This window comes from Phyllobates terribilis, unplaced genomic scaffold, assembly GCF_046119375.1.
Source record: "Phyllobates terribilis strain yellow unplaced genomic scaffold, ASM4611937v1 Scaffold_9__5_contigs__length_417890890, whole genome shotgun sequence".
In the NCBI taxonomy this organism is placed as follows: Eukaryota; Metazoa; Chordata; class Amphibia; order Anura; family Dendrobatidae; genus Phyllobates; species Phyllobates terribilis.
In genome coordinates this window covers 283,384,992-283,408,141 of record NW_027362769.1, presented here as the reverse complement: position 1 = coordinate 283,408,141, position 23,150 = coordinate 283,384,992, and the positions used below count along the sequence as shown (strand labels likewise).

Genomic DNA, 23,150 nt, shown 5'->3' with positions numbered 1-23,150 from the left:
GTCATGTAATGCGAGATTTTGGCCAACAAGCTCCTTCCCTCAGTAAGAGCATTGAAGATGGGTCATGGCTGGGTCTTCCTGCAAGACAATGACCCAAAACATACAGCCAAGACAACAAAGGAGTGGCTCAAAAAGAAGCACAGTAAGGTCATGGAGTGGCCTAGTCAGTCTCCAGACCTTAATCCCATAGAAAACTTTTGGAGTGAGTTGAAGCTCCGAGTTGCCAAGCGACAGCCTCAAAATCTGAATGATTTAGGGATGATCTGCAAAGAGGAGTGGACCAAAATTCCTCCAGACATGTGCGCAAACCTCATCATCAAATACAAACAACGTCTGACTGCTGTGCTTGCCAACAAGGGTTTTGCCACCAAGTATTAAGTGTTGTTTGCCAGAGGGATCAAATACTTATTTCTCACTGCAAAATGCAAAAAAAAATGTATCTAATTCATACGATGTGATTTTCTTGATTTTTTTGGGATATTCTATCGCTCAATGTTAAAATGAACATACCCTTAAAATTATAGACTGTTCATGTCTTTGTCAGTGGGCAAACTTACAAAAACAGCATATATATATATATATATATATATATATAAATATAGATATCATATTTTTCAGACCATAAGACGCAGTTTTTTTCCCCAAATTTGGAAGGAAAATTGGGGTGCGTCTTATGGTCCCAAAGTAACTTACCAGTGGTGGTGGAGCGGGATCGGCGGCAGCAGGCGGTGGCAGCAGAAGAGGTATCTGCCTGGGAGCCGGGGCCTTGCCCGGTACCGGGGCCGGTTTCTTGATGTGAGCGGCGTGAGTTGCTTCTGGTGCGCGCAGCCATCTTTCTGAACCTGATCTACAGGAAAATGGCCACCGGAGCCGGCGCATGCGCTCTGCTATGCCGGCGGCCATTTTCCTGTAGATTTCAGCTTCAGAAAGATGGGCGCGAGCATCGGAAGCCGCTCACACAATAGAATACTTACCAGTCCCCTCTTCTTCAGTTCTTCTAAACTCCCGCACATTACAGGACCTGTGGTGACATCACAGACACGTGACTGTGATGTCACGGAAGTTCCTTAAGCTCTCTCAGGATTGAAAATTAAATTCATATTATCATTATAATTTTTGCTGTAGACGCTGGGGGCCCCTGGGGAGTGGGGGCCCTAGGCAAATGCCTAGTTTGCCTGCCCCTAATGCCGGTCCTGGCCTTAGGCACTAAGTACGTATAAATTGGTGTTAATCAAATAAATAGTTGTTGGTTAAGTACCACTGTCTCCTCATTCTCTGCAACGTTGCATCAGTGTACCTGTTAACACTTTAACAGGGGTTGGGAGGAGTGCATACATAATTTTTCTCTACTTTGCTCAGAATAAACTTTTAACAGTCAAAAAACCCCCACAATGAATGAATATTGGGGTACCTATTAAACCTAATAATGACAACAGTGGTGCAGTAAAAAAATTATCTGCCATCAGAACATGAAAAGTGTCTAAAAAATCAATGTAAAATCTCAACGAAAACAAAATACCTTATTGGATGAATACAGGAGATCAATAACATCAGTAAATGTAAATCCATCATTGTATAAATGACACTGTAGAGTTGTATTTCTCAGAACGATACAAGCAAGAGTACAGGCCACTTCAACCTGTCCATATAAATGAATGGATAAATAATATAGGTCAAAATTGATTTCTTTAGTACATAACAGAAACACACAAAAAATATTGATAACCAAAATGTGCATTAAAAAATATATAACATATACATTAAAATGATTGCCTACCTTAATTTCTAATGAGCTGTGAGATTTTAGAAGGTGAATGAGAGTAGTGAGTGCTTGTTCCTCAACTATTTTTTCCTGGGTAACTGGATTACTTATAAGTGCTATACCTTTAGAAAACAAACAAAAGAACAATATATATATTTAGGCTGTATGAATGCATATAGAATATAAAAGATAATATAGAAAATCACGGAGCACTGAAAGACTCAGAGGTGATAAGCTCCCATATCTTTACTAATAAATAATGTAAATTATATACAAAAGATTTAATGTCAAAGGGGTTGTCCGGGACTGTTATATTGAAGTTCTAGCCTCTGTGATTTGTGGGGGTGCAACACCCAGCAACTGCGCTGATCTGCTGTTCCCAGTGAAAGCGACGTCCAGATGTGCTGAGCTACAGAGCTGCACAGCTCTGTCAGCTGAATAGTGGCTGCAGCCGGGTATTGCACATCCACCCCTTATTGACTCGAATCAATAAGAGGTGGTTATGCTGTACCCGGCCGCAGCCACAATTCAGTTGACAGAGCTGTGCTGACCCCTCAGCACAATGCACAAGATCTGTTTCCCAGGCAGTTTATGGAATGGAGCCAGTCCTTTGGTCTTGCACAGAGGTTACATCCAGCACTCATCCAAAGGATCCAAAAATGTAAAAACATAGGCCCAAATTCATCACGATAAGCGTTGTTCATGAATTTGGATGAATGGCTGTCACTATGCTGTCGTCCCACCTCAGCTCTGCCTACTTTGTCCGATCTGCACAAAAATGGTGTGAGAATGACAAAAGTCATCAAATTTTAACACACCCTCAAGTTGCGCCAAAATGTTGTGACTTTCAAAACTTTCCTACACCAGAATACTGGCGTAAAAGCTTTGATGAATAGGGCCAATAGTTTTATTCAAATCAATTTAAAATTCACACAAAAAAAACACGTGGAGACTGGTACACGTTTCAAATCTTAGTCTGTGAATCCTTAATCATAACTGAAGAGTTTGTCTGAACCTTCCAACTAAAAACTTCATTCATTAAGGGTGTGTGTGTCAATTCAGTAAGTGAGTGTACTATGTATGGACTAAAAACTAATATGATAACATGGAGTTCATAGGTGTGTATAGGAGCATAGAAAAGGTGGTGCAAAATTGTTCCATGCACAAATTATTAAGATGGTAGTATGGTTAATTAGTCTTTATCTACGGGACAAAAACACAAGGTGTAAATAGTAACCTTTAGGTTAGGTTCACACAATCGTATTAAAAAATCAGTCAGTGTTTCATCCAGAAAAGTGGGACGATTTTTTTCTCACTTGTCATCCATGTGCTGTTCATATACAATCTGTTTTATTTGCTTTTGCACGTATTAATCTTTTACAAGACCATTTACAGTTTCTTATGAAAAAAAACTGCAATGTATCCGTAAAAATTGAATGCTATAGTGTGACTCCGTATGGCATATGATTTTTTTTTTTTACAAACCCATAGACTTGAATGGGCGAGTCTCATCCAATGTACGGAGGAAACTAGTGCATGCTGCAAGTTTTTCACTCTCAGATTAAGACAGTGATAAAAAATCGCTCATCTGCAGTGCCCCATTGAATAACATTGGTCCGGGTCTATGCATTCAGACCGAAAATACAGTCGTGTGAACGAGCCTTCACGGGAGTGGGTTGTAGAGAATATTCATGGACTTTAATAGCGGGCATGCTGACCGCCGGCTGCTGCAGGAGCCGCGCTGGGGGTACAGTGTGTGCGTTATTAGAGAATCAATGGTCACTGCTCCCCACGCACACAACCCGGGCGTGGGGACCAGTGACTGCCGGCACAGCATCTCACAGTGTGAGGGTGCATGGCGTCGTCGCTATGCGCGGCTCACACTGAGATAAGTGCTGGCTGCAGAGGAGAAGACAGCACTGGAACACAGGGAAGAAAGGTGAGTAGAACTAGTGTTTATTTTTTTGTGTGCAGCATGGGATGGGGGATACCAAGCATACCAGGAAGAAGGATGAGGGGGACCATACATACCAGGAAGAAGGATGAGGGGAACCATACATACCAGGAAGAAGGATGAGGGGGACCATACATACCAGTAAGAAGGATGAGGGGGTCCATACATACCAGGAAGAAGGATGAGGGGGACCATACATACCAAGAAGAAGGATTAGGGGGCCATACATACCAGGAAGAAGAATGAGGGGGACCATACATACCAGGAAGAAGGATGAGGGGGGATCATACATACCAGGAAGAGGGATGAGTAGGACCATACATACCATGAAGAGGGATGAGGGGGACCATACATACCAGAAAGAGGGATGAGGGGGACCATGCATACCAGGAAGAGGGATGAGGGGTACCATGCATACCAAGAAGAGGGATGAGGGTGGCAATGAATAACAGGAAGAGGGATGAGTGATGAGGGGTACCATGCATACCAGAATGAGGGGTGCCATGCAAACCAGGATGAGGGGTGCCATGCATACCAGGATGATGGGTGCCATGCAGGTGCCATGCATACCAGGATGAGGGGTGCATTCATGTGCAATACTAAATCTATCAATTTAATGCAAACCAATCATTTCCCATTAGAACGTTTATCAACTGTAGCAAAACTTATGTAGTTTATTTTATATAGCTTGTTGAGCCTGCAGGAAACAATACGTATAGTGTAAAAATCGCACATTACGAAAATGTATTAATAAGCATTGGTGGGTTATACACAACCCAACAACTAGAAAACCGTCTGGTACTTACAGACACGTTATGGATATACACTGAGGCAACACAGAACATCTTACTATTTTGCCGTGGAAATGGTCAACAGACTGTTTTGGGGAGAGATTGGCGCCACAGTCTCTTGAAAGAAGCATTATGTATCTTGAAAATTGTCACTTTTTTGGCTACCTTCTCACGGTATGTTTTTTATTATAACTTTCTACATCAGGGGTTGGCAATTAATTTTCCGAAGGGGTCACATGAGAGACTATAACTTACGGAGACCGAACCAACAGGCTTAAATTAATTTAGTTCATTATCATTATTATTGTTTTATATTATATTTTATCACTTAATACTGTACAGAATTGAGCATGCTGACTAGCTGCTACTGATAAGAATACATGTTATAATTAGCCCTACCAGTTGCAGCTAATCAAAACCATATAACTTACTGCTTTTTTTCTAAAGAGTAAATCGTACTGCTCCTGTTATTCAGTCATTGCACCATGATCCATGTTATGTAAATAAAAGCTTATAACCTGACGTTCAATTCATCCATTGGTTTTATAAATTACTCTTTTGAAAGCTGAAACCTTCCCAAATTTGGTTTAGGTTAAGAAAATAAATTGGCATCAATGCTGAAATATTGTTCATTTAATGAACACAGAATGGTCAGATTTTGGCAAGACGAAAGATTTGTCTCCCACAGAAAGTAATGTGATATTCAAACAAATAATTATCTTGAAATACAAATATATGTTGCATAACATTGGTGAATGAAGTTGTGGTGCTATTAGAGTCATATTTAATATTTTGTGTGACTTCCATGAGCTTGAAGGACTGCATCCATGCGGTTCAACAATGATTCATACAATTTATTAATGAAGTCATCAGGAATAGCAAAGAATGCAGTCTTACGTGCCTCCCAGAGTTCATCTAGATTCTTTGGTTTTGTCTTCCAAGCTTCCTCTTTCATCCTACCCCACACATGCTCAATGATGTTCATGTCTGGTGACTGGGCTGGCCAGTCCTTGAGCACCTTGATCTTTTTTGCCTGGAGGAACTTTGTTGTAGAGATGGATGTATGAGATGGAGCACCATCCTGCTGTATAATTTGACCCCTTTTATGATTTGGAATGTAAGAGGTAGCTAATACTTCTTGATATTTTAGGCTATTGATATTGCCTTCCACCTTGCAAATGTTTCGCACACCCCTATACTGAATGTAACCCCAGACCATGATCTTTCCACCACCAAATCTAACTGTTTTCTGGGTGTTTTTTGGATCCATACAGGCTCCAGTAGGTCTCCTGCAGTATTTGCATTTGTGGCGGCTGTGGTGTAATTCTACTGAAGATTCATCAGAGAAATCCACCTTCTGACACTTTTGCAGCGTCCATCTGTTTAGCAGGCTGTGGGAATTTGCAAATGCCACACGTTTTTTTATTTGCCTTTTGTTTAGTGCTGGCTTCTGGGCACTGATTCGACCATGGAGGCCATTTCAAGACAGAATCCTACAAACTGTTCTAGTTGACACAGGGACTTGAGGTGGAGCTCTGCTGCAGTGGAAGAGGGGCTTGCTTTTGGATTTTCTAACCAACAAACGTTCCTCCTGAGCAGTTGTCTTGCGGGGTCGGCCAGATCTGGGCTTGTCAAACACATCTCCAGTCTCTTCAAATCTTTTTTTAATTCTTTGTACTTGACGTTGAGACACATTAAAGGTGCCAGCCACCTCTGCAGTGGATCTGGTCTTCAGCCTCTTAATAATTAAGGCTTTGGTCGCAGGGTGGATTTTTGGCATGTTGTCAGAGCTCAAGTTGCAGTTCAAGTGAAGGTCTGGGGTGCTGGGTTTCTTTTTATACACACCCACTAATTAACCGATCATTTACTGAGCACTGGTGAGAATGTAAACTAGGATTGGGTGCATTATATGACCAGGCGACAAAACTTTTGTCTTGCCAAAATCTGACCATTCTGTGTTCATTAAATGAACAATATTTCAGCATTGATGCCAATTTATTTTCTTAACCTAAACCAAATTTAGGATGGTTTCAGCTTTCAAAAGAGCAATTTATAAAACAAATGGATGAATTTAACGTCAGGTTATAAGCTTTTATTTACATAACATGGATAAGCGACATAACTTCTGTCAGGGAGTGTATGATGTACCCATAAAGCACCTCACACAGTATGATGTCCTTACACAGCTCCTCGCAGAGTATGATGGCTCCACACAGCCCCTTAAACAGAATGATGTCCCTTCAGACAATATGATGTCCCCACACAGCCCTCTAAAAACTATGATTCCCTCACAAAGCCCCCCACACAGTATGTTGTCCCCACAAAGTCCCTCACACAGTTTGATGTCCCCTCACAGCTCTGCAAGCAGTGTGATGCCCTCACAGTCCCCATAAGGTCCTCCACCCAGTATGATATTCCCACACAGGCCACCATGAAGTATGGCGACCCCACACTTACCAACAAGTACTGAAAATTAAAAAAAAACATACCTAAACCCTGCTCTGTTCTGTGCAATGTACTGACCTCTGCGCCAGTGGTGCAAATGTAGTGATGTAATCATGCCTGCAGCACTCTCAGATGCACAGGCTCATTGGTAGAAGATGGAACTGACCGCTACATCATTTTAGTCACCAGTATCTGCAACTCGAAAATTTAGATACTAGTGAAATTGAGACACCAGGCAGGGGGCGGCTGAAAGTTGTGGCATACCATCGTTTCTAGGTGTTTGATGGTCCTGGTCCACAGCCAGACAGGAACAGCCTAAGGGCCAATATGACCAGCACTTCGCTCTGGTCTACTGTAGATGATCTAATGAGATCTAATTTCTTGCATGTGTTACTATTAATATTACTGGTCATCTTGTTCTGTTACATGTCAGAATCCTCTCACCGACTAACTAATCAATGTCTTTTAGATTTATTATTATAACTTGTCACATTCTACAACATTATTTGATAAGAGACTCTAGTATTTGAGCTCAGACCTTCTTTTAATAATTGGTTAATTTGTTTTTCAGCACATTAGCACATTACTATGTTGCTATTCACAACATATTTTTGTCCTACAAATACATACTGTAGATCAGTGGTGTAACTTGAGTCTGATGGGCCCCAATGAAAGATTTGGACCGAGCCCCGCCCCCCCATCCGGAATAAATGATATATACATCCTCCATCCTGGTATATATGTCCCTCATCCTGGCCCAATTCTGGTATATACAGTGCGTACGTTAAGTATTCAGACCCCTTTAAATTTTTCACTCTTTGTTTCATTGCAGCCATTTGGTCAATTCTAAAAAGTTCATTTTTTTTCTCATTAAAGTACACTCTGCACCCCATCTTGACTGAAAAAAACAGAAATGTAGAAATTTTTGCAAATTTATTAAAAAAAAAAACTGAACTATCACATGGTCATAAGTATTCAGACCCTTTGCTCAGTATTGAGTAGAAGCACCCTTTTGAGCTAGTACAGCTATGAGTCTTCTTGGGAATTATGCAACAAGTTTTTCACACCTGGATTTGGGGATCCTCTGCCATTCTTCCTTGCAGATCCTCTCCAGCTCCGTCAGGTTGGATGGTGAACGTTGGTGGACAGCCATTTTAAGGTCTCTCCAGAGATGCTCAATTAGGTTTAGGTCAGGGCTCTGGCTGGGCCAGTCAAGAACGGTCAGAGAGTTGTTCTGAAGCCACTCCTTTGTTATTTTAGCTGTGTGCTTAGGGTAATTGTCTGGTTGGAAGGTGACCCTTCAGCCAAGTCTGAGGTCCAGAGCTCTCTGGAAGAGGTTTTCATCCAGTAAATCTCTGTACTTGGCTGCATTCATGTTTCCTTCAATTGCAACCAGTCGTCCTGTCCCTGCAGCTGAACAACACCCCCATAGCATGATGCTACCACCACCATGTTTCACTGTTGGGATTGTATTGGGCAGGTGATGAGCAGTGCCTAGTTTTCTCCACACATACCGCTTAGAATGATCACCAAAAAGTTCTATATTCGTCTCATCAGACCAGAGAATCTTATTTCTCATAGTCTGGGAGTCCTACATGTGTTTTTGAGCAAACTCTATGCGGGCTTTCATATGTCTTGCACTGAGGAGACAAAGAAAATGACGGCACTTCCACTACAAAAACTAGGTGTGAACAGGTGCTTACTAAGAGCAGCTACCTCCATATATAATGAACAAAGTAGCACACTGTAACACTGAGTATATAGATGTGAAATATGAAATATGAATAGCATAACTGCTGTAAAAAATAGAAATAAATGAAAAATTTTTTTAGCGCATGAAATATGAAGTATGGAAAATGAATAGCATTACTGCTGTAAATAAATGAGAAATCTTAGCGCATAAATTGGCCAATTCATGTGTACCTGACAGCCGCGGTAAGGCGTTTCTCGATGTCAGGACCTACCAATGTGAATACCTCTCTAAGAGACCTCCGTCTGCTTATGTGTGGGAAAGACAGATCCTGATGCATTTAAAACCACCTGCGGCATGGGGGTGGGGGTGGAGTGCTCAGTCAACGCTAAATCTAGTAACAAAGAAAATGACGGCACTTCCACTACAAAAACTAGGTGTGAACAGGTGCTTACTAAGAGCAGCTACCTCCATATATAATGAACAAATAAAGTAGCACACTGTAACACTGAGTATATAGATGTGAAATATGAAATATGAATAGCATAACTGCTGTAAAAAATATTAATTTATTCTATTTTTTACAGCAGTTATGCTATTCATATTTCATATTTCACATCTATATACTCAGTGTTACAGTGTGCTACTTTATTTGTTCATTATATATGGAGGTAGCTGCTCTTAGTAAGCACCTGTTCACACCTAGTTTTTGTAGTGGAAGTGCCGTCATTTTCTTTGTTACTAGATTTAGCGTTGACTGAGCACTCCACCCCCACCCCCATGCCGCAGGTGGTTTTAAATGCATCAGGATCTGTCTTTCCCACACATAAGCAGACGGAGGTCTCTTAGAGAGGTATTCACATTGGTAGGTCCTGACATCGAGAAACGCCTTACCGCGGCTTTCAGGTACACATGAATTGGCCAATTTATGCGCTAAGATTTCTCATTTATTTACAGCAGTAATGCTATTCATTTTCCATACTTCATATTTCATGCGCTAAAAAAAATTTTCAAAAAATTTTTCATTTATTTCTATTTTTTACAGCAGTTATGCTATTCATATTTCACATCTATATACTCAGTGTTACAGTGTGCTACTTTATTTGTTCATTATATATGGAGGTAGCTGCTCTTTGTAAGCACCTGTTCACACCTAGTTTTTGTAGTGGAAGTGCCGTCATTTTCTTTGTTACTAGATTTAGCGTTGACTGAGCACTCCATCCCCACCCCCATGCCGCAGGTGGTTTTAAATGCATCAGGATCTGTCTTTCCCACACATAAGCAGACGGAGGTCTCTTAGAGAGGTATTCACATTGGTAGGTCCTGACATCGAGAAACGCCTTACCGCGGCTGTCAGGTACACATGAATTGGCCAATTTATGCGCTAAGATTTCTCATTTATTTACAGCAGTAATGCTATTCATTTTCCATACTTCATATTTCATGCGCTAAAAAAAATTTTCAAAAAATTTTTCATTTATTTCTATTTTTTACAGCAGTTATGCTATTCATATTTCATATTTCACATCTATATACTCAGTGTTACAGTGTGCTACTTTATTTGTTCATTATATATGGAGGTAGCTGCTCTTAGTAAGCACCTGTTCACACCTAGTTTTTGTAGTGGAAGTGCCGTCATTTTCTTTGTTACTAGATTTAGCGTTGACTGAGCACTCCACCCCCACCCCCATGCCGCAGGTGGTTTTAAATGCATCAGGATCTGTCTTTCCCACACATAAGCAGACGGAGGTCTCTTAGAGAGGTATTCACATTGGTAGGTCCTGACATCGAGAAACGCCTTACCGCGGCTGTCAGGTACACATGAATTGGCCAATTTATGCGCTAAGATTTCTCATTTATTTACAGCAGTAATGCTATTCATTTTCCATACTTCATATTTCATGCGCTAAAAAAAATTTTCAAAAAATTTTTCATTTATTTCTATTTTTTACAGCAGTTATGCTATTCATATTTCATATTTCACATCTATATATTCAGTGTTACAGTGTGCTACTTTATTTGCACTGAGGAGAGGCTTCCGTCTGGCCACTCTGCTATAAAGGTCCGACTGGTGGAGGGCTGCAGTGATAGTTGACTTTGTGGAACTTTCTCCCATCTTCCTATTGCATTACTGGAGCTCAGCCACAGTGATCTTGGGGTTCTTCTTTACCTTTCTCACCAAGGCTCTTCTCCCACAACTGCTCAGTTTGGCTGGACAGCCAGCTCTAGGAAGACTTCTGGTGGTCCCAAACTTCTTCCATTTTAGGATTATGGAGGCCACTGTGCTCTTAGGAACCTTGAGTAATGCAGAAATTCTTTTGTAACCTTGGCCAGATCTGTGCCTTGCCACAATTCTGTCTCTGAGCTCCTTGGGCAGTTCCTTTGAGCTCATGATTCTCATTTGGTCTGACATGCACTGTGAGCTATGAGGTCTTATATAGACAGGTGTGTGCCTTTCCAAATCAAGTCCTATCAGTTTAATTAAACACAACTGGACTCCAATGAAGGAGTAGAACTATCTCAAGGAGGATCACAAGGAAATGGACAACATGTGACTTAAATATGAGTGTCTGAGCAAAGGGTCTGAATACTTATGACCATGTGATATTTCAGTTTTTCTTTTTTAATAAATTTGCAAAAATTTCTACATTTCTGCTTTTTTTCAGTCAAGATGGGGTGCAGAGTATACTTTAATGAGAAAAAAAATGAACTTTTTAGAATTTACCAAATGGCTGAAATGAAACAGAGTGAAAAATTTAAAGGGGTCTGAATCTTTCCGTACCCACTGTATATCGCCCATTCTGCTATATGTCCCTTGTCTCGGTATATATATTCCCATCCTGGTATATATGTACCCGGTTTTGCCACTGTTCTTTAATGTATAGAAGAAAATAAACTATTATACTCACCAGGGGCATACATAGAAGTCATGGTGCTCCATAGAAGCAGTATAATGCACCCCCATAGTCCTCCATATAGTATAATGCATCCCATAGTCCTCCATATAATATACTGCACAGCTCATAGTCATCTATGTAGTATAATGCACAGTCCATAATCCTCCATAAAGTATAATGCACAGCCCACAGTCCTCCATAAAGTATAATGCACTCCCAAAGTTCATCCATAAAGAATAATGCACAGTCCATAGTCATTCATAGTAGTATAATGCACCCCCATAGTCATATATAGTAGTATAATGCACCCCAGTCATCCTATAAAGTATAATGCACTCCCATAGTCATCCATAGTAGAATAATGCACCCCCATAGTCAACCATAATAGTATAATGCAACCCCATAGTCATCCTATTCAGTATAATGCATCCGATGGACATCCATAAAGTATAATGCACCCCACAGTCATTCATAGTAGTATAATGCACCCCCATAGTCATAGTATAATGCACCTCTGTCATCCTATAAAGTAAAATGCACTCCCAATAGTCATCCATAGTAGTATAATGCACCCCATATTTAAATAAATAAACACTCACTGTTCCTACGCTCCTGCGATGCGCACTTCCTCTTGTGAAGCCAGCAGTTGCTTCCGGATTGCGACAGGAACATGTGACGTCACTGCAATGCGCCCGTCATTTGCAGTTGATGTTAGCTGCTGGCCTTTGATTGGCCGGCAACGTGTATTGCGGTGCACGGACCTGCGCGCTGCCATACACTTCGACTGTATGTGCGTCCAAAGACGCACATTCAGTTGAAGCTGTTGCTGGCATCGGCGGGCCCTGGACCTCATGCGCCGAGCCCCTGACCTGCCGGGCCCGATCGCAGCAGCGGTCATTACACCACAGCTGTAGATGTTTTATATATTCATTATTGTTACAATCTTTGTCTGACTAATTTTTCTCCACTTCTTTTTTTTACTGCCCTCGTTCATGCCTATGAACTCCATGGTTTATAGATCATATGTAATATTTAGTGATGAGCGAGTACCATAATATTCATAATCGCTATGCTGTTAACGAGTACTTTCTAATAATTGCGTATTCGTTCCGAATAGCGAGTACAATGGGAAATGCGAGTAATTTTCTGCTGGACCTTACAAAGTGGTCTGGGGGCCTGAGGAAAAGGCTGAAATGGATAGGAAAGTGATGAAACACAATGGGAAGAGCCTGAAGAATATGCCTACATGCATTTCTGACTCACATATGGTTCCTAGGAATAAGTTTGTCGCAGTATTACGCCACTTTTACAGACACACAAGAACCACTACCAAACCTAACCTAAATTGCATTTAACAGGCCAAAAGGGTTAAGAAATAGTTTTTTCCTGCATAATCATTTGTATATAAGACTAAATAAATAAGAGAAACCCAAGAAATATCCCTTTTTGCGTTTGCTCACACATACTGTTGTGGCTTTTTTTCACCTTTTACAATTGGGAGGGCCCTGACTTATACATTTTGTAGGTCCCTCCGTCATACATCATTTTTAGTTCGATATTCCCTAGCACTTTACAAGCACAGCTAGAACGCACCAGTGGCTCTATAACATGCGTTTTGGAGTGACAGCTGTTACTTAGACATTTGGGCGGTCCCTCTATCATTGACACTCAGATAGTGGAATACATATAGCAGTTTACAATGTTCCCATTCTAGCTTTGGGCTTGATCCTCCTCCTCCTCCACCATGCAATACTGCGGCCCTAAATTCAAATGTTCAGTGGGCCTGCAGTAGGCAGTAAAGCTGAGTTTTGTGAGAGCCCTCGTGTGGCCCTGTAACATACATTTTGAAGTGCCCTCCTCTAGAAATTTTGGGGATCCCTCTTGTGTACATTTGAGAGTGCCCTCACTTATTCATATTGTAGGGCCCTTATTTAACTCATTTAAGGGCAGAGACTACAGAGAAAAAGGCGAAGAGACATGGAGTACTAGGAGGTAGAAGTGAGTGCGGTCTGCGATCCTCAGGTATGGCTGAACTCTGTGAACCAGAAAAATAAAGCTGCACTAGTCAACTGGATGACTAGCTCAAATATATGACTTGTGGAAGTCAATGGACAAAGGATATATGGTGCCCCCCCTCCAGGATGGGTTGGAGAAGCTTCTCCAAATGGCTCAGAGATTTTGAGTGTTAATATTCTCCAGATTATATAGCAAGAGAAGCCTTCTTGATACTGTACTACTTGGTCCAGTGCAGAATGTGCATTGTATTTCCAAAAATTACTCCTGGGGGCTGTGTCATAGGTGCAGGAAGATTCCATCACAAGGGCCTCCCTTGACAAACATTATCTACAATGGAGTACTGTAGCAGTTGTGGACCTCAATTCCAGTTTTCAGAGGGCCATCAGTCGGTCATCAACAGTCAGTGTAAATTTCTATTGAATATGTATTCCCTATCTCAGTCACAATGTGGCACAAACCAGGCATGTTTTTTTGCCAAATAGGGTGACTGACAGTACATTTCTATTGAATATGTATCCCCTATCTCAGTCACAATGTGACACAACCTGTGACAAGGGCCTCCAATAACAAATATTAGTTTGGTACGACCATTGTACATTCCTGATTTGTCCACTGCATAATGTGCATAGGGTTTGCAAAAATTAGCCCTATGGGCTGAGTCATGATTGACGCAGGAAGCCACCAACCCAAGGGCCTCCAATCACAAATAGTAGTTAGACTGAAGTAGGAATACTATCCTGGTTTGTCCACTGCAAAATGTGATTAGGGTTTGTAAAAATTAGCCCTATGGGCTGAGTCAGGAAGGAAACGGGTTTTTATGGGAAGGGGGTGACGTTAACAGCAGTAGTATGAATCTGCATTTTTGGTGAATTTAGGTTGGCTTGCTGTGATCTGGAGGTATTACAAACTGTGGAGATATCCAGTACTTGTGAATTTAATCAGAATAAGTCTGTCTGCATTTTCCGTGGAGAGGCGTGTGCACCTATCAATGATGATTGCCCCAGCGGAACTGAAAACACGCTCTGACACCACACTAGCAGCCGGGCAGGCCAGCACCTACAAGGCATATAAGGAGAGGTCGGGCCAAGTGTTCAGCTTAGACATCCAATAATTAAAGGGAACTGAAGCGTCACAAAGGACGCATGTATGGTCAATTAAGTACCCCTTGACCATGTTCTGCAACTTATACCTCCTTGGCATTGTTACAGGCACAGATAGCCCTTGCTGTTTTGCTGGTTTCTTGAAAATTGCCCAATTTGTGCACATTTGTGTACTATTTGTGATTGGAGGCCCTTGGGATGGTGGCTTCCTGCGTCAACTATGACTCAGCCCATAGGGCTAATTTTTACAAACCCTATGCACATTGTGCAGTGGACAAACCAGGACAGTATTCCTACTCCAGCCAAACTACTATTTGTGATTGGAGGCCCTTGAGATGGTGGATTCCTGCATCAACCATGACTCAGCCCATAGGGCTGATTTTTACAAATCCAATGCACATTGTGCACTGGACAAACCAGGACAGTATTCCTACTCCAGCCTATCTACTATTTGTGATTGGTGGCCCTTGGAATGGTAGCTTCCAAAATAGGGGGTAAAATGGCTGGTGTTTGCTTGGTAGCAGGCAGTAGGAAATGTTTGGACTACTGCTTTGTGTAGAGCACTAAACGCCTTTTTAAGTGGACTAATGTAGACAGCAGAAGGCAGGCGGTCACCCCAAAAACAGCAGGGAAAATGGCCTGGTGCGTACCTTGTAGCAGGCAGTAGGAAATGTTTAGACTAATGCTTTATGTAGGGCACTAAAGGCTTTTTTAAGTGGACTAATGTGGACAGAAGGCAGGCTGTCACCCCAAAAACAGCGAGGAAAATGGGCTGGTGCGTGCTTTGTAGCAGGCAGTAGGAAATGTTTGGACTACTGCTTTGTGTAGCGCACTAAACGCTTTTTTAAGTGGACTAATGTGGACAGAAGGCAGGCTGTCACCCCAAAAACAGCAAGGAAAATGGCCTGGTGCATGCTTGGTAACAGGCAGTAGGAAATGTTTCACCCTTCCAGTCTCTAGCTCCTCATCCTCCATCCTCTCCTTTGGTTCTTCTGGAGGCAGCTCTCCTGAGCCGCTCCTCTTGGCTGGCTACGCCAATTGTAAGAAAGTCCTTACTGAGAGCTGGAAGAGCTGAGAAAACAGTGTGGACGATTTCTTCTTTACAGCAGAGAATAAAGTTTATTCAGAGATATGCGGCAGAACAGTTTAGAATGCAGGCAAGGAATATACACTGGCATTCGCAGGTTACCAAATCAGCGACACAGCATTACGATATCTGGCAGTGGTCTGGCGATGGTGTGCCCTTGGCGGTGGACTGCCTTGGCGATCGTCTGCCCCGAACAACAGTATCAGTGCCTTTTTATACATTGCTTAAACAAAGGAACTACATATTGTGGCAAAAGGTGTATACATGATAACATCATACTGCAGGGAAGACATGCATTTTAGAACAACAAACTGATAATGCAACATGACAATATTTATGAGTATTTTTACCAAACTCCATTACAATCCATAAATGCCCATGTTCCTCTTAAGTAATGACAGTTTCATCATAATTCTCCACATATTGACAACTGTATTGTCCTAGTTTCCATACCACAATTACAATGACACTATTTACTACACTATAACACCACTTATCTACTCTCACAATGACCTGCAGCTGCTCCCATTAACTTTTGTGTATACTAACCATACCTGCTTATGGCACTGACATAATTTTATGTCTGCATTGTGGGGAGAGCACGCAGAACATGCATCTCATTAGCTGCAAAACTTAGCTCAAACTAACAAGATGGCTGCTAGGTTTAACATGGCTGTTCAGAATATTAGGACTTCTCATTCTCTTACAACACACACATATACATACATACATACATATACTGTAAGAAGGGAAGAGGTAAGGTTGTGGATGTCAGGTATGTGTCACTGAGGTGGCAGACCTTGGTGATGTAAACCCCCAGAGACAGTGCACCAGCAACAATAGGTTACTGAGAGAGTTTTGTTTTGACTGGATTTTTGGTCTGGGATTTAGGAGCGACCAGCAACCAACAGAGCCTGAGTGGGAAAGATCGCTCCCATACTCCAGTCCGGGACTTACAGGCCTCATAACAAGCAGCTGGGTTAGCTGAGCAGTGTGTTGTTGCGCTGGGACTGGAGAAAGACAGTTCCTAGTGGATAGTCTATGTCAGAGACTGAGAAGTGCCTATGACAGCAAGTTGAGCATGCATTTCACTTGTTAAAGACTAAACTTCAGACAGAAAGGCCCACAAACAAACAGAAACTGAAAACCACCGCAGTGAAGGCCTGGCAGAGCATTAAAAAGGAGGAAACACAGAGTCTGGTGATGTCCATGAGTTCAAGACTTCAGGCAGTCATTGCCAACAAAGGGCTTTCAACCAAGTACTAGAAATGAACATTTTATTTACAATTATTTAATCTGTCCAATTACTTTTGGTCCCTTTAAAAACAGGGTGGCACATGTTAAGGAGCTGAAACGCCTAAACCCTTCATCCAATTTTAATGTGGATACCCTCAAATGAAAGCTGAAAGTCTGAACTTCAACTGCATCTGAATTGTTTTGTTTAAAATTCATTGTGGTTATGTCTAGAACCAAAATTAGAAAAACGTTGTCTTTGTCCAAATATATATGGACCTAACTCTAAGTACCTTAAGAGCTCTGTTTAACCATACTGTTTCTGAATATGTTTATTGTGTCCTGGAATGTTAAAGATTAGTGATGAGCGAACGTGCTCGCCACTACTCGGTACTCACCCGAGCATCATGGTGCTCGGCGAGTATTTCCAGGTTGCTCGGGCGGGAACTCGGGTCCCTCCCCTGCATGTTTGGCGCTCTTTAGAGAGCCAATGAACATGCAGGGATTGCCTGCCATGTACTGTAATGCCGTAGCCATGTTGGTTGTGGGCATTACAGTGATTGGCTGGCCGCACAGCGTCATCAGGTCTATATCAGACCTGGCGCCGCCATGCTCGTCACAGTCACTCCGTATCAGACAGTGTAGGGAGAGCTGCTGCTGTGTCAGGGAGAGATTTGATCGTGTATTAGGTAGTGTAGGGAGAAAAACCGTACATTACACATATCCATCTTAACAAACAGTCCATCTGAGGACTAATCCATCTGCAGAGATATCAGGCAGGCAGGGTGTATAGGCAGGCGGTGTATATAGCAGACTGCAGTGCACATAGCACAAGAGGCTCCATTCCAGTTCTGTCGGCTGCTGCTGTTAGATATTTCTGGAAATAGGCCCAGGTCTCAGGAGCCAGGAATAATTTTTTTTGCATCTTAATCCTCATTATTTGCTTAAAAAGCAATCCAGAGAACACCGTTTTTCTGCGCCATTTGCTTGTTGGCACTGCAGAATACAGCCAGGTCCATTCCATATTACAGCGCTAGAAATCCAGCTATTTAAAACTTTGTTTTCTCCGTCACACGGATCACATATACATTTTCAGAAAATACTGCCATTTCTGGCCTCCATTAAAAAAAATTTTTCAGTGAGTCAGCAAAGTTTTTGACACTGGTTTGCTGTTCAAAACAGTTACCTACAGGCCAGCTATATAAAACTGTGTTGTCTCTGCCACACGGATTACATATACGTTTTCAGAAAATACTGCCATTTCTGGCCTCCATTAAAAAAAAAATTCAGTGTGTCAGTGAAGCAATTGACACCAGATTGCTGTTCAAAATAGTTACCTACAGGCCAGGTATTTAAAACCGTGTTTTCTCCGTCACACGGATTACATATACGTTTTCAGAAAATACTGCCATTTCTGGCCTCCATTAAAAAAATTTTTCAGTGTGTCAGCAAAGTTTTTGACACTGGTTTGCTGTTCAAAACAGTTACCTACATGCCAGGTATTTAAAACAGTGTTTTTTCCGTCACACGGATTACATATACGTTATCAGAAAATACTGCCATTTCTGGCCTCCATTAAAAATTTCTTTCAGTGTGTCAGTGAAGCAATTCACAGCAGTTTGCTGGTCAAACTACTTACCTACTGGCCAGGTATTTATAACTCTGTTTTCTCCGTCACACGAATCACATATAAATTCTCTCCAAACTCAGTCATTTGTAGTGAGCGTGGAAGATACTGTCCTCCATTTAAAATGGGCAAGGCACGTGGCAAGGGACGGGGAACTGGACGTGATGGTAATGGTGCATGCAGAGGCCGAGGACAAGACCGTGGGCAAGCCAAAATAGTGCCACAACAAACACCCACATCTTCTCGCCTGACCTTCCGGTCCCAATTTCTAGGGGACCGCAGCACACCACTATTAAACCCAGAGCAGTGTCAAAAGGTTGTTGGTTGGATAGCGGATAATGTTTCCAGTCACTTAGCCACCACCACCTTGTCTTCCACACGGTCAAGTCTCAGTAGCCGTGAGTCTGGACCGCATATTCCTCACCCTGATCCTCCTTCCGCCCACCATGCCGAGTACCCAGAGACAACTGATCCCACACTTGGACACTCTGAAGAGCTGTTCACTTTTCCATTTATAGATTCGGGCCACTCGCCCGGTCCACTTGAAGCGGGGCAAGAGGAGATCGCGTGTAGCAATGCCCAAATATTTGAGCAGACCCGGTCACACGAAGGCGACGGTGGGAAAGTGTCACAAGAGGTGGACGATGATGAGACACAATTGCCAGAAAGTCAGGAGGAGGACCAGGGTGCGGAAGTGGAAGACGAGGTGGTGGATGATATAGTAACTGACCCAACCTGGCAAGAGGACATGCAGAGCGAGGACAGCAGCACACAGGGGGAGGGAGGCAGAGCACCCCAACAGGCAGGAAGAAGCAGTGTGGTGGCCACAGACAGAAGGCAGGCAACCGTTCCCCGTAACACCAACACGAAGGAAGTTGCCAGTACAACTGTTAGGTCTTCCCGAGTCTGGTTGTTTTTTAAAGACTCTGCCGATAACCCCAAAAAGGCCATTTGCAACACCTGCCAGGCCAGCATCAGCAGGGGTGGCAAAACGACCAGCCTGACCACCACCAGCATTATCAGGCACATGGCAGCAAAGCACCCGACTTTGTGGGCCGAACCCCAGGTTCGAGGAACAGTGTCTGCGGGTGGCACTATTGCTTCTTCCGCTGTTGTGCATGCAAGCCAATCCCTTGTCCATGGTGCATGCGAAGATGCCTCCTGCCCTGCATCTGTCGTTGCACACTCTCAAGTAGCAGCATCAGGAAGCACGTCCATGTCCTTGTCCCAGCGCAGCGTTCAGTTGTCCATACTTCAGTCCTTGGAACGCAAGTGCAAATATGCAGCCAACATCCCACAGGCCACACTACTAAATTCTCACATTTCACGACTGCTTGCGCTCGAAATATTGCCTTTTAGGCTCGTGGAGACGGAAGCATTCCGCAACCTGATGGCGGCGGCCGTCCCTCGGTACTCGGTTCCCAGCCGCCACTATTTCTCCCGGTGTGCCGTCCCCGCATTACACAAGCACGTGTCCCAAAACATTAGCTGTGCTCTCAACAACGCAGTTACCGGTAAAGTCCACCTAACCATGGACACGTGGACAAGGGTTTGTGGGCAGGGACGGTACATCTCGCTGACGGCACACTGGGATAACATAGTGAAAGCTGGGACCCAGTCAGACCTTGGGACGGAATACGTCCTCCCGACGCCAAGGATTGCGGGCCCTAGGTCAATCAGGGTTGCCCCCACGGTCTACAGCTCCTGCACCTCATCCTCCTCAGCCTCCTCCTCCTCTTCAGCCTCCATCTCCGAAATGTCCACATCAGTCACAATCTGGAAGCACTGCAGCACTGCCTTGGCCAAGCGGCAACAGGCTGTGCTGAAGCTAATATGCTTAGGTGAAAAACTGAACAATGCTGAAGAGTTGTGGACAGCTCTGAAATGGCAGGCAGATCTGTGGCTCACACCGCTGAACCTACAGCCAGGCATGGTCGTGTGTGACAATGGCGGGAACCTGATGGCGGCTCTGGGGCGAGGCGAGCTCACACACGTACCATGCCTGGACCATGTGCTTAACCTCGTGGTTCAGCGGTTTCTCAAATCCTAACCGGAGCTGCCGGATCTGCTTGTTAAAGTACGCCGCCTGTGTGCCCATTTTAGAAAGTCAGCTACAGCTTCCGCCGCCCTTGCAGTGTTTCAGCAGCGTTTGCAGCTTCCGGCTCAAAGACTGGTGTATGATGTCCCCACGCGTTGGAACTCTACACTGCAGATGTTGGGAAGGATTTGTGAGCAGAAGAGGGCAGTTGTTGAGTACCAGCATCAACAAGGCCATGGGTATTCAGTTTAGACTCCACACATAAGACCTCAGGAGTGGACATGGATGTTAGACATATGTACCATCCTCCAAAACTTTGAGGACTCCAAGATGGTGAGCGGCGATGATGCCATAATTAGCGTCACCATCCCGCTTCTCTGTGTTCTGAAACGCTTTCTGCTCACAATCAAAGAGGATGCATTGCAGGAGGAGCACGATGAGATGGAGCAAGTAACCATACAGGGTGATTACACACAGCCAAGCCTCATCTCATTCCAACGTGGATTGGGTGACAGTGAAGGAGAGGAGGAGGAGGAGGAAGGACAGGAGCTAGTTTCATGCACTATAGACGGTATTACCTGCACAGCTGTCATACAGTCTGTTCAGCGTGGATGGCCAGAGGACAGAAAGGAGGAGGAGGAGGAGGAGAGCATGGTCAGTCATCCTCTTGGTGAGGACACGGAAGTCTTGCCTGTTAGTAGTCTGGCACGCATGGCCGAGTTTATGTTACGCTGCCATGAACCTCGCGTTCTCAAAATTTTGGGTGACAGTCATTACTTGTTGGTGACACTTCTAGACTCACGCTACAAGAAGAACTTTATATCTCTTATTCCTGAGGCGGACAGGTCTACAAAAATGGGGCTGTACCAGAAGGCCCTTGTTGCGGAACTATTAAAAAAATTCTCATCTAAAAAAGCTGGCGGCAGAGGGCACACTTCGTTGGACAACCAAGGAGTACAGGCGAGAAAGACACAACTTCAATCCAGCAGAGGCAGGGAAACAGTCAAAGTTCTGGGAGAGTTTTCTCAGACCCTCCCATCGGACAGGCCCTGAGGCGCGGGGTACTCTCACAAGGAGTGCAAAGTTTGGGAAGATGCTGAGGGTGTACCTTGCCGACCGTACCAACGTCCTCCGTGATTCCGCTGTGCCTTATAATTATTGGGTATCAAAGCTGGATACGTGGAATGAACTGGCTCTCTATGCCTTGGAGATCCTGGCCTGCCCTGCCGCCAGCGTTTTATCAGAGCGGATTTTTAGTGCCGCTGGTGGAATTATAACTGATAAGCGCATCCGCCTGTCATCTGAAAATGCTGACAGGCTGACTCTTATAAAAATGAACAAGGGCTGGATTGGGCCAGACTTCTCAACACCACCGAATGATAGCAGCGTAACATAAACTCCAATCCAGTGTCTTTTCTTGGGAGGTGTATTGCATGCACCTTTTCACACCCACACATGGGTATACGCTTCCTGATTTTGGCTATTTGCTCTTGTCCTCCTCCTTCTCCTCATCCTCCACCACCATATCACCAGTGTGACCGTGGTCCGTGATGCAACAGCCACCTAATTTTTTTAAAGGTTGTTTATGATGCCCGTAAAAAAAAAAATTTATACAGTATGTTCATGTATACCCCCCAGTGGTAAATGTTTGTCAGCTCATACACTTAGTGCATGGGCATTACAAGTATAGGAGGCCCGCTCCTTTCTAATGGGAACATTTTTTTTATGAGGCCCTCCTCCACGTCTCTTCCAGGGGGCATTGAAGTGCCTCCAAATTTTTGGCAGCCCTTGCATTCCACTGCATAGGCCAACACTATGGGAGACTCTCTCCTTTCTAATGGGAATTTGTCATTACTGTGGCCCTGCTCTGTGTGTCTTTAAATTCTTAGTGGGGTTTTTCCTAAAATTGGTCAGCCGTTGGATTCACTGCATACCCTACAACAGTATAGCCGACTCTCTCCTTTCTAATGGGAACATGTCGTACCTTGTTACTGTGGCCCTGCTCTGTGTGTCTTTAAATTCTTAGGCTGTGTGCCCAAGATGCGTTTTTTAAGCGTTTCCACAGTGGCAAAAACGCTGCAGAAACACTTAAAAAATGCATGGTAGAAGGCCTGCCATGTTCCCCAATGATAATCCACATGTGCTGTGCACATGCTGTGGAAATTTCCGCTGCAGATTTCATTGCGGAAAAAAACACAGCTCTACCAATTATTTTGCGGAAGTGCTGCGTTTTCGCCGCCATAGACTTGCATTAGATCGTATGGATTACGCATCACTGTATATGTACAGTATAGACCAAAAGTTTGGACACACCTTCTCATTTAAAGATTACTCTGTATTTTCATGACTATGAAAATTGTACATTCACACTGAAGGCATCAAAACTATGAATTAACACATGTGGAATTATATACTTAACAAAAAAGTGTGAAACAACCGAAAATATGTCTTCAAGAGGTAGTCACCGGAAATGGTTTTCACTTCACAGGTGTGCCCTGACAGGTTTAATA

The 23,150-nt window shown here is 43.4% G+C and overlaps 1 protein-coding gene across 1 annotated transcript in view; it reads right to left on the bottom strand.

Moving 5' to 3' along the window:
- Positions 1 to 23,150, bottom strand: part of ANKAR (ankyrin and armadillo repeat containing) — a 541,104-nt gene that overhangs the window by 67,140 nt on the left and 450,814 nt on the right. The window contains exons 17-18 of the mRNA XM_073647842.1: positions 1,778 to 1,884; positions 1,520 to 1,639 (exon numbers count right to left, since the gene is read on the bottom strand). Of these exons, the coding sequence (XP_073503943.1) occupies positions 1,520 to 1,639; positions 1,778 to 1,884 (227 nt within the window). The remainder of the gene's footprint in view (positions 1 to 1,519; positions 1,640 to 1,777; positions 1,885 to 23,150) is intronic.